The 12,234-nt window shown below is 33.9% G+C and overlaps 1 protein-coding gene across 1 annotated transcript in view; it reads right to left on the bottom strand.

Moving 5' to 3' along the window:
- Positions 1–11,179: 11,179 nt before the first annotated feature.
- Positions 11,180–12,234, bottom strand: part of LOC129221103 (clavesin-2-like) — a 37,596-nt gene continuing 36,541 nt past the window's right edge. The window contains exon 6 of the mRNA XM_054855550.1: positions 11,180–11,738. Within this exon, the coding sequence (XP_054711525.1) occupies positions 11,577–11,738 (162 nt within the window). The 3' untranslated portion in view covers positions 11,180–11,576. The remainder of the gene's footprint in view (positions 11,739–12,234) is intronic.

The raw sequence follows: 12,234 nt of genomic DNA, 5'->3' as shown, positions 1-12,234 counted from the left end.
GAGCAAAATGGAAATTACGGTCGATTTTTGAGTGAAAATTTTTAGCATAAAATGCATTCCAGTTCCAAGTCGTCGGGCATGGTGGTTGACCTCCACGTTCACCTGACTCGAACCCTTCGACCTTTTGTGGGTAGAATACGTACATCATACAATGCAACCTCTCCACCAGCACTGTAGGAGCTTTGAATCCACACCGCGGATGCATATGCCAACCTTAGAGCAGGAATTAAAATGGAGGGAGCAAGTCCAATCATTGGCTTAGCAAAAGCTGACACAAAGACCCCAAGTGACGTGACTTAACGACGAATGGTTGGCACGTTCTACTGAAACAAGCGAAAGAAATCTGATTTCTTCCAATGCTTTGCTTTAAAATCTATCACGTGACGTGGGGTCTTGCTTTCATGAATGAATCTTCCCTCCCTCCATTTTATCTCTTCTCAATGAAGCCCTCACCTAGTTGTACACACGGCCGACGAGAGGTCATGTCATTCTAGTAGGAAACCAGGTTTCCTGCTCACAATGGGAGTTGTATCAGTTTTACGTGTTTTATTGGGGAAGGGGAACCCAGAGACCAAACTGACAAGGGGCTTGTCTCGGCTCTCGGCGGTCCTGGTTGTACAATGGGGAAGGGGAAGTGCATTCTCGTGCCCAGATGTGTATTTGTGCTGAAACAAAACATTTTGAGCATCATATAAAAGCATTACTCATTTCCGGCATGAAAAGTTTTGCCGAATGCAACTAAACAAATATTCATTTTACGCCCACTACTTTTGACATTGCTTCCCGATAATTTGTTTTTTTTTTTTTTTTTGTTAAATCGAGAGATGATGCTAAACAACTTTGTAATTCACTTTCTACCCGTCTCTTGCAGTTTTTGAGATAATAATCCAAACTTCGAAGCATGCCACCAGGTAGCACTGTAAGCGGCTTTATTGTTTTGAGCATGGCAACACAGACCTAACTTTTGTGATATTAGCTCCTGCCGTTCAGAAATTATTAGTATGGCAATGGACTTATGTATGCTAGGGTGGATCGAAAAAAATGAAATTTCGAATCTTAATTTGGAATACCCACCAAAAGCTGTGCATGTGTAAGAACAATGCACATGTAAAAGATTATCAAGTTTGAACAACTCCTTGAGGGTCCTACCAAGGCTTGAATTTCCCCAAAAATTGGAAAAAAGGTCAATTTTTCCAAAATTTTTATGAAAATAATAAGGTTCAAAATTTTTGTTCTAATACCATTAAAATGTTTCCTATTAACACGCTTTTCATGTATCTTCAAAATTATTTACATTCTTTGCAGTATTAGGTTCGCACACAAATTCGTTAAATTTCGTGAAATTTCCAAAAACTGACTTTTTTCAAGGCTTTTTGCACATTGCATTCTTTTTCTTTTAAAGTCCATTTTTTTTGCAATGACTGCAGAATGCAGTTTTAAATGGAAATGAAATTATACTTTATTATATTAACAGCCCAGTATCTACGACAAGGAGCGTAATTGCTTCAAACTGGACCAGTGGTAAATTGTCGCACCTGTCTAGCAATTTACCTATTGGTCCAGCAAAAATTCACATGGACCAGCAGTTTCACTATCAAGTAATGTGAACAGGTGACGCAAAGGCTGCTCGTAGGCAGTTCGCAGGTCAACCATGGGACAGGATGTCCAATTTTATTCTCTATGGCCGCAATTGCACCGTTCTTTTTTCTGGTATTCGTGGCCATGCCATCACAGCCAAAAGCTAAAAGATGCTTAAGGCTTAAATAAATTTTCAGTTCAAAAATCACATTACTGTCGCGACATGTTTTTCTGTTCCAGAAGTTGGCGTCACATGACCCAAATAAAGAGAATTGGATTTTTCAATCATGGATTCCTCACTTATGGTTCTTCTATGGTATATGTCTCCAACCCTTTTTTTTTTTGTCATAGTTTTGTCTTTTCGGCTATCGAAAAATGTACTTTTCAAACCCTTTCACTTCTAGTTTGAAGGTTTTGAAGAGAAGCACGTACTTCGTGTGTGAAACTTGTGACACTTCCGTCGCTGTCTTCGAATTTTATTCCTATCAACGATTATAGAGCGATAAATATTTGACGCAGTACCAAAATCTTGTAACGCTTCTGAAGCAATTGCTGCAGCACATTGCACATCTGTCAGAAATGCCGTACTGGTAGCACACTCTTGATATAACGTTGGCAGAGAAAGCCTTATTTGTTCCACTTTTGTAGTGACATCAACACCAAAAAATGTTGATGGCTCTGTTGGCGGGAGTATAGCCGTTTCAAATTTTTCTTCTTCTGGAATTGAAACAAAACTTTGCTGTTCCTCATCAGTGTTACTACAGCATCTCGTTACGTAAGTGAAAATCTGAAAAATATATTGACCCTGTCATTCAACGAAATGCCTATTTTTGCCACCCAGAAAATATTCTCTTAACAGTCATTACTGATGAACGAGATACATCAGAGAACTGGCTTTGCGAAGATTTTGAATGCCAGACAAGTGGCTTCTGTTCATGAAGAAATAAGAGAATTCTATAATTCATGGATTAACTTTAATGCATCAGATTACTCTGATGTTATCAACCGGCAAGAATGTGCAATAACTGCCACCCCTCTTCTATTTTAGCTGGCATATCTAATGAAAGTCTTCAACAATAGAATGAAAACACCAAAGCCGATTTCGCGTTCGTTTAGTTCCCCTGTCACACTCGGTGGTGGAACGCTGTGCTAAAGTGGTGACAGAAGCTTCTTTGTGATTAGTCAATCGGCAAGAGATGTCTTCATATGAGCAAAAATCAAATCTCGAAGTATCATGTCATCGTTTGAATCAAAAAATGATTTCAAAGAGATTTCATGAATGGATATGACGAACTGACTATTTTCCGTGGTTTTAACTAACTGATACTTTTCAAGTCCCTCGTTTTGTGAAATATTGATGCTTATATGTCAGAGCGACTGTGTGTGAATAACTATACATTCTTTGTAACCAATGCACTTCCCTATATGTTTTTTTAGTTAATACAACTAAATCATTTTGATAGTTTACTTCTAATGTAAAATGAATAATACATTTATACTTAATACACGTGGCTCGGCAGATGGAAAAGGTAGAATGGAACTCGAAATGCAGCCACCTCTTTTTAGTGGATGCTGGGCTGTTAATGTAACAAAGTTTAATTTCACTTCCGTTTAAAACTACATTCTGTACAGGTGTTGTAAAAAAGAAAACTGTTCTTTAAAAGAATATACATTGCTATGTGCAAAAAAGCTTTAAAAAAGTCAGTTTTTGGTTAATTTCGCGAAACTTAACGGCTTATGTGCGAACTTAATGGTGCAAAGACTGTAAATAATTGTGAAGGTACATGAAAAGAGTGTTCAAAGGAAGCATTTTAACCGTATTATAACAAAAATTTTAAACACTAGTATTTTCATAAAAATTTTGGAAAATTGACCTTTTTCTCTATTTTTGGAGAAATTCAAGCCGTGGTAGGACCCTCAAAGAGTTGTTTAAACTTGATAATATTTTACATGTGTGTTGTACTTACACATGCACAGCTTTTGGCAGGTATTCCAAATTAAGATTCAAAATTTCGTTTTTTTCGATCCACCCTAATGTATGCACTCTGTATAAGCAACGCAGCCACTCACCCAGGGCTGTGGAGTCGGAGTCGAAGAGTCGCAGTCGGACTGATTTTGGGGTAAAGGAGTCGGAGTCGTTCGAAAATATGCCGACTCAGACTCCGGGGTTTTTTTATTTCTTTAATTTTCACATACTCTCCTTGCATTTTTTTAAAAAAAACTGACTACCTATTTGATTAATAACAAAATGCTTGTCATTGTGGGAACCAACTGGCTTGATTGTTTATCGAGCTTTCTGTAACAGCTACATACGCCGTCTCTTAGTTTGCTTATTTTTTAACATTATTTAAGTGATAGCAACTGTCAGCAAACAGTTTTGTCGCCTAACATTTCGTAAGTAATCACTTTCAAATAAAAATAGTATATTTTTTACCTCGATCTCAGTTATAAAATAGTAAAAAGAATGTATGAATCGCTTGAGCAAGTCGGGGAAACTTCTGACTGTGCTTGGGAAATTCAAATAAGTGTTGGTTGGCCCGAAAGCGCAAATCCAGAAGATCCGATGAAATATAAATGTTTTATTTAATCTCAAGACTTCATCTAAAAAAGCTTGATTATCACTAAAAAGTTCAAAATAAAATCAGTACAAGATTTCTTGGTTACAACACTCAATAATTGTAGTTAATCCTAAAGTTTTCTTATTAAGGTTAATTCTAAAGCTGCCAATAAAACTAAAATTAAAAATTGAGCCAAGAAATGTAGCTATAGTAAAAACTATTCGTACAAAGATGTATACTGCCGCATTTTGGGTAAAATTTGCTCCAGACGTACATGTACCCGACCTCTCCCGCAATATAGTGCAATATTTTAGTTTAAATTTTTAAGATGAAATTTAAGATTTAGGGGTATATTATTGGGGAAATTTTTCAGAATTAAAGTATTTCAATTTTTATAAACTCTGAGATTAAGCTGAGGTGGTACCCTCCAGTTGGGTGTCACCCGGGAGGGGGGAGGACCGCCCCCTGTCAAGAAAAGTTTTTTGACTAAGCAAAAAAAAAAAAAAAAAAAAACAAGTTGCAGTTTTCAAAAATTGAAAGCACAGGATTTGATCAACATCTGTTAGTTAAACAGTAAAGAGAAGCAAATTAATCCAATTCATTTTTTTAAATGGGATTTTTAAGTAATTTCACTTTAGAAATCGCAACTACTGGATAATTTGATTTTCAAATTGAATTTATAACGTTGTATACATCTTAGGTTTACAATAAAATACAACGCGAAAATTTCATAAAAAGGAATTAATATTTCAATCTTTGTTTAGGGGTTTCCCCCCCTTTCTATAAGGAAAGGGATTTGGAAAAAAAAAATAATAAAAAAGCCAGAGTCGGAGATGAACGTTTCAAAATACAGGAGTCGGAGTCAGTCGGCGATTTTTCTTCCGACTCCGCAGCCCTGCACCCACCCCCTTAGCACAACATTGATTACAGTGTCTACACACTTCAAAGTTTAATACGAAAAAAAAAGGAGGAAGGCGGGGGGTGGTATACAAGACGTAATCGTTCGAAAATGTAAAGGATTTAGCCGGTAAAGAGTTGGAATAACAAATTTTAAATGAGCTATAGATGATTTTTTCAACAATAGAAAGTCGGCGAAAACCTAACACGATCGATTGGTAAGTTTTTCAAGAGTGCAGTATTTTGTCCAAACAGCAAGACTTTTCTCCTCATATGCAGTAGTTGTTGGTTCTTGATGTCGCATTGAATTAGTATTCTTTGCCAAGCCTTGTCACTCCTGAAGAAATAAGGCCATATCCAATGGCACTACCAAGAAAACAATTTCATAGGAGGAGACCTAAAAGAAAGTCTTGTATTTTGACCGGCACACCCGAGAAAAGAGCGTCTTGAAATAGAAAAGGCAAAAATGGCAATGAAAAAAGTAAAGCAAACTAAGACGGTAAAACCCCCTACCAAGCCATCTAAAAGAAAACTTTATTTTTCCTCAGAGTCTGAGCTTGAGAATATTGAAGATTTATATGAGGATACCGATATTTCAGATCATCATTTTAATGAGCTAGAAGATCCAGATAACGTTAATATTCAGATTGGTGTTTTTGTACTGGTGAAATTCGCTGGCAAGAAAATTAACCTATATTTTCTTGCAGAGATTATTTCTATTGCTGATGATGGATATGAAGTTAAATATCTGAAAAAGATCCAAACTGTCAGAAGTTCACCATAGAAGATCCTACCCTTTATGAAGTTGACAAAAATTATATCATATTCAAGCTACCACATCCAATACTAACTGGTGGATCTGAAAGGCAGCTCGAGAAGTTAACATTTGGAATTGACTTATCCGATTACAATCTTAGTTAAAAATAAGTGCAGCTTAAAAAAATAATCTTTAGTGTGGTTTTCATAAGCTAGAGCGTCTTGTTATTTTATTAAAAAAGTAAACCGTAATAAAATAATCAGATCTAAATTTTAATTTATCTTTGAAACAAATAGAAAATGTATTTCTAAAATTATGTGTGGTTTATTGATTGATAAATAGTGATGTCCTTACTGAAAATCATGTTTTCTTTAATTGTTAATCATTGCTCCAAGGTACACCATCCAAAGACCCAAGGTACAGCGGCGGTGGTGTACCTCGGTACTAATTGCATTCTTCTGTTTTTTCTTAAAAATGTAATTGAAATAAGTTAAATACATTTTAAAGATAATTATATGTTGTGTAAAAAATCATAAAGTTTTAACTAAAGGTATTTGTATTTATATTTGGCAAATAATTATGAAATTAAAAATTGAAAAGTGAAAATAGGTCCGAGGTACCCCACCTTCCCCTACGCTTTTGTGTTGGGTCCCATATTTAACCTTTTCAAATCCTTCTAAAAGTAGGTTTTAGTGATTATATTACATTGAAACATTTTATGGGAATAGGAATAAGTTTTATATTACACTCTTCTTCCGTTTCTACGCACAAATAATTGATTAGTGATAAGCAATTGACATTAGTCTCTGGCTAATGGCTGCTGAAAGAGGTTAAATCAAGACCATCCAACGTGCTTACTGCTGTACTAAGTCTAAAAGTCGAATCTGCAGTTGAGCTCAAAATTAGGAACAGTTTAAAGTTTTACGCCTCCATTCATTTGATTAAAATTCCACTGTTAAAAATTAAAAAAAAAGAAAAATGCCATTCGCAAATGACGATAAAGAATTGTATATAGGTAAACTATGTTATAAAGAACACCCTCGTGACAATAACTCAATTTTCATAAAAAGTACAGATGTGACTTTTGTGCATAGCACGGAAGTGTACCTGTCCAATGAGACATGTGCCTTGTCCGTGCAGAAAGGAAATATTTGACCCCTTCCGTTAATTTCTTAAAACACCGCAAGGTGGCATATTTAAGCTCCTGAACTATGAATATACTATAGTCTGCTGATTATCGTCTGCGTTATAGATTTCTTTCAATGGCTACGCTTAAAAAAAAAATGGGAAATTTGGGATATTTTAATGGGTGTGAGTGATGTATTTTTGTCCCCTTGTTGGAGAATATTTTATATTTTTTGTAATACATAGGAAAATCTTTTTTTTTTATAGAAATAAAAGAATGATTTATTTAGAAAAGAGTAAAAAAATATTTAAAAATTCTAAATAAGTGGGATGGAAGAAATGTTTTTGATTTCGCCGCTGCCTCCAAGAAATTAAACTTGAAATAAATAATAAAAAAAAAAAAAAAACCCCGCAGGAATAAGGGTTTTTTGAACTGGGATTTTCAGGAAAGTAAGGTTTCGTTCGAGTTGATTTATTACTTCAAGCAACGGAAAAAGTAGAGGACAAACCGACAGACAGATCAACAACCTACAACATGCCCATTTTTTCAAATTTTGTGCTTTTAAATACTTATAGAATTAATTTTAATTTTGGAATTCTTTTTTGCTTTTAGACAAATTTTTATGAGACAGACATTTTTTCCATGCTTTCATTTATTTAAAGTTACTTTTTAACTTTCATCTATAATTGGTCTTGAAGAATATCAGTCAATGATAATATGATCTAAAAAGTCTAAAAATCTATTTTCACTTTATAAGCATATTTATTATTATATATTACAAAACATTGTTTTTGATCTATTAAAATAAGTTTTTGTATCATGAATAGATAAAAGTGAACTTGAATTAACCTAAAAGCATATGAATACGTCATTCCGGGCACTCGTAATAAATTAATATCTCCAATATGAATTCAAGCCATGCATTATTTACAAAGTAACGTAATGTTAAGTTCATAACAATTGAATGAAACAATTATTAACAACTAGCAAAAATACCCGGCGTTGCCTGGGTCAGTAATAATTATTAGAAAAAATCGTTACTTGCTTTTGCTTTCTGTTTTAAGTGAAAGAATATAAAACACATCTTTTTGACGTGATTAAAAATCGAGTTTCTTCCTTACCCATAAAACTAAAATAGCAATAAGTATAAAGAACAAAGTAGTATTGATTTAGAAACGAAAGCACTATATTTAAGCATATACACAAATTTAAAAAACATGAAATTAATCTTCTCATGTTTAAAAAGATTAATCTGTTGATACTTTTTTTTTAACATGGAGTCTAAAACCTTCTCTGTATGGCTAATGAAGTACGAAGTGATTAAAAAAAAGTAGCTGCGCTCGTAATCCCCTTATACTTGCTTTAGTTATTTCGGGAAATTTCAATCATTGTGGCTCTTGGTGCGATTTTACCGAATTTGCGAAAGTCGTTTCGGGATACCTTCGATGATGCTCCCCCATTCTTTCCTTACTTTGTAAAACGATATATTAATTTTCGTTACAGAGATATCGTCGCCAGATGCTGAGATATTTTTGGTCACCATAAAATGGCGTTAAACAGTTTCATCCGAAATGTTATCGAAATAAGTAATAAAATTTGGTGATTGTTTGAAATTGTGCAAAAAGGAAAATTAATGGAAGTTTTTGTGCTGTTTATGGATTTGCCTAATTTAGTTGCTGGATTATTTAATACAGTAAAAAAAGACTTTTGAAAATTTTTTGATTGGCGATATTTTGTTTACATGGTGAAAGCTGAGAAACATTATGACGTAGTCTTCGGCTTCAAAAACAGCAACGTTGAAAAAACTGCCAAATGCATCAGCTACGGAAATCTTTCTGCAAATATTTTGGCGATCTGCTGGTTGTTTGGATAATGAGTAAGTGTTCAATCAGCATAAATAATAATAAAAACCATTAATTACATTAAAGTTCCGTTTAAATGGAAAATCATCAGCCAAATCATGTATTATTTGCCAATCTTGTACAAAAATCTTACTTCAAGATTTGACTTGAGAAAAGCCTTGAACAGTCACGAAAAGCAAAGATAGTCAACAATACAACAATTGTCGCTATCGACAGGGAGTTGAGATGATACACTAAATACTGTATTAAGTTGAGGAAAGCCTTCAAACATGGATCTAAAAAGCTCATAACTCGTTTTTTATTCTACTTAGAAATTTCGAACAGGTGCCATCTTCAGCGGAAAAATCAGAGCTTTCGATGGACATATAATGTAAATATGTGCAAGTATTTTTTCATCCCAATATTAGATAATTTATACAAAAATTGTGTTTTATTGCCCCCCTAAGGGGGTTTTGCCCCCCATAACGGGACGAAAACTACCCTATGTGTTATTCTGATGCATAAGCTATATTATTGTAAAGTTTCATCAAAATCCGTTCAGTAGTTTTTGCGTGAAAGAGTAACAAACATCCATACATCCATCCATACATACATCCATACAGACAAACTTTCGCATATATAATATTAGTAAGATAACGAATGAAAATTCTTTGTTGAAATTAAATTTGAAGATTCGTGTGCATTACATATTCAGTTGATATTAACACTGACACACTTAATTTTCGTGGAATTTGGAATTTTGATCGTATGTTTTGCTTTTTTTTCCCAATTTGTCAATGTTTAATTCTTTTCTTTGATTCACTTCTATTTTAATGGAGTTATGGCTTTGGCAAGATCGACAATCAAATAGCTTTTTGATTGGAAGCTAGATAAGCAGAATTGTTTCCTGCAGAAGCAATTCATTCGTAGTTGTTTGGCCGGTTTACGGGTAAAAATGAAGTCAAATGAAGTTGATTCTTCTTTCATCGTTTTTGTTTATTAAGGAAAGTTATAGTCCAGATCTTTTTTAATTTAATGCGATAGAATGTTCAGATACGAGGAAAAAAAAGACTTAAGGAAAAAATATCGTTTTATTTTTTAAATTTTTGACTCTGATGTTTTATGTCTATTTGTGTCGCATCATATTTTAGCGACTTAACAGATGACAAAAAAAGCGAAAACGATGGTTCCAAATGAAGGACTTCGAGCCTTGACTAAATTAGTAATATTGACTTTTTTGATAACCTTTATATTATTATGCAGTGCCTTATACAGGGTGCTCCGTTTTAACCTGCAAGACCTTTATTTCCGCAACCGTTAGTCCTAGATGTATACTTCCAATTGCAAAAATGTTTAAAACCAGATGCAGAGTTAAGATATTGAAAGTTTGAAGCAAAAATAAAAATAAGTCAAAAAATATGAAATTTAACTTTTTATACGGTCCCTAGGTTCCCTAACTTATATTTAGAGAAATAATTTCCATTGCAAACTATTACTGACACAAAAAGTTTGACATTTGTGCGACCAAAACTTAGGGAGATATTCGAGTTTAAAGTTTTTAGGGACCATACAGAAGATGATATTGGAACTTATCGCCCTTTCAGAAGAATGACTGGTTGTCGAAATTAAAAAACCAAGTATTTATATTTCTTATTCTATTCAAAAATGAATGCAAATGTTATGCCGTGATACTCAATAACACACTGCAAAACCTCGAATAATTTGAAAAACCACACTCTATGCACACATGTAATTTTAAACACTTACTAACCACTATATTTTCCCCCAAAAGGTGTTATTGACGGCGAGTGAAAAGTGGTGTAAGTCATAAAATGCTGCGTTTCATATCTCGGTGAATATTGGTTGAACTAATTTCGAACGTTTTGTGTTGGAATTATTTTCAATGGAGAGTATTTCCCTAAATGTAAGTTAGGAGACCTGGAGCTCGTATAAAAAGTTAAATTTTGTATTTTTTGACTCATTTTTATTTTTACTTCAAACTTTCAATATCTTACCACTGCATCTGATTTTGAACATTTTTGCAATTGGAAGTATACATTTAGGACTAACGGTTACGAAAATAAAGGTCTTGCAGGTTAAAACGGAACACCCTGTATAATGAGCATAACAATAACCATGAACATTAATTATAGAGCAAATTACTTTTAGTTGAAATTTGAGCGGCTGGGCAATTAAAAATAAATCAGACGTGGCTATTGTAGCTTTATGCTCGAATATTTCTTAGCAGAAAGTTTAATGAAAGTAAAATGTTATCTTACAGTTGGGTCTTATAATTGTATATTTTGCTACGAATAAAAAGTTCTAAATACAGTTAAATTAGAACTTTAAACTAGAATAAGATATCACTTTGAAACACGTTGGATCCACATTCAATTTATTGTAGGATATAAAAAAAATACAGTATTACTACAAGTGATTCATTCATTTTCGAAACGCTATGTATCCAAACGTATTGCACGAACAACGATGAGGAAAATAACCACAACTTCATCCCAATTTGGGCCGACGCGACGTGACGAAATAATAAAAGCACTGTGTGTGTGTGTTTCCATGACGTCACCTGTTCGTGCAGTGCTTTAAGGCCACATTAATAACGCTGTTTGTGTACCTTCCCACCACCAAACGCGTCAGAGGACCATAATATTTAACAAAAGACAATATTCTGTCAAATGAAACCATAAATCTTCCATATTATTCAATATTTTAATAGAGTTAAGAACAAATATAAAAACGTTTGGTGATTTAATGAATTTTTCAATTGGTGTATGAACGAAAGGCTGTTTATTGTTCTTACAACTTCAATACTTATAACTGTCTCTAATGCTTCGAACGTATTCCAGGAACTGTGATTTGAAGCTATTATTTGTCAGAGGTCCCATTGTTCCTCCAAATTCAAACGGCAGAATGGAAGATCCATAAGAATCTTGCAAAGTCGTCAAGTTTTTTCCATGGGCGTGTATCTGAAAAGCATTCAACATGCTAAGACTATTTTTACAATTAAGTAGTGGTGCGAAACATATCAATAAATACAACTTTCATATTAATCATTACACATTAAGCAGCTGCAATCACACTGAACTGTCGATTATTTTTGATTCAATAGCTTGAAAAACACACACAAATAATGTTGACACTAAAAAAAAAAAAAAAGAAAGAAAAACTTTGGCGCGCAATTAAAAACAAGGAACCTTTTCCTGATGGATACGAGCACAAGATATATCTCAGAAATTTTAGGCCTTTTTTCTAAAACGATTTTAATTTTGGGCTTTAATAGTATGATTCTAATAATGATGCATGACCAAGGCCGGCTCTAGTAGTTCTGCCGCCCTAGGGGATATTGACAAGTGCCGCCCCCTTGAATAATAATAATCTATATACATAAATGGCTACTTCTGTATGTATGTATGTCCGGGGTAATCTTCAAAAACTACTGGACCGATTTTAACTATTTTTTCA

This window comes from Uloborus diversus, chromosome 4 (genome assembly GCF_026930045.1).
Source record: "Uloborus diversus isolate 005 chromosome 4, Udiv.v.3.1, whole genome shotgun sequence".
Taxonomy (NCBI): Eukaryota; Metazoa; Arthropoda; class Arachnida; order Araneae; family Uloboridae; genus Uloborus; species Uloborus diversus.
Note: the sequence above shows the minus strand (reverse complement) of the source record. Positions and strands in the feature narration are given on the sequence as shown.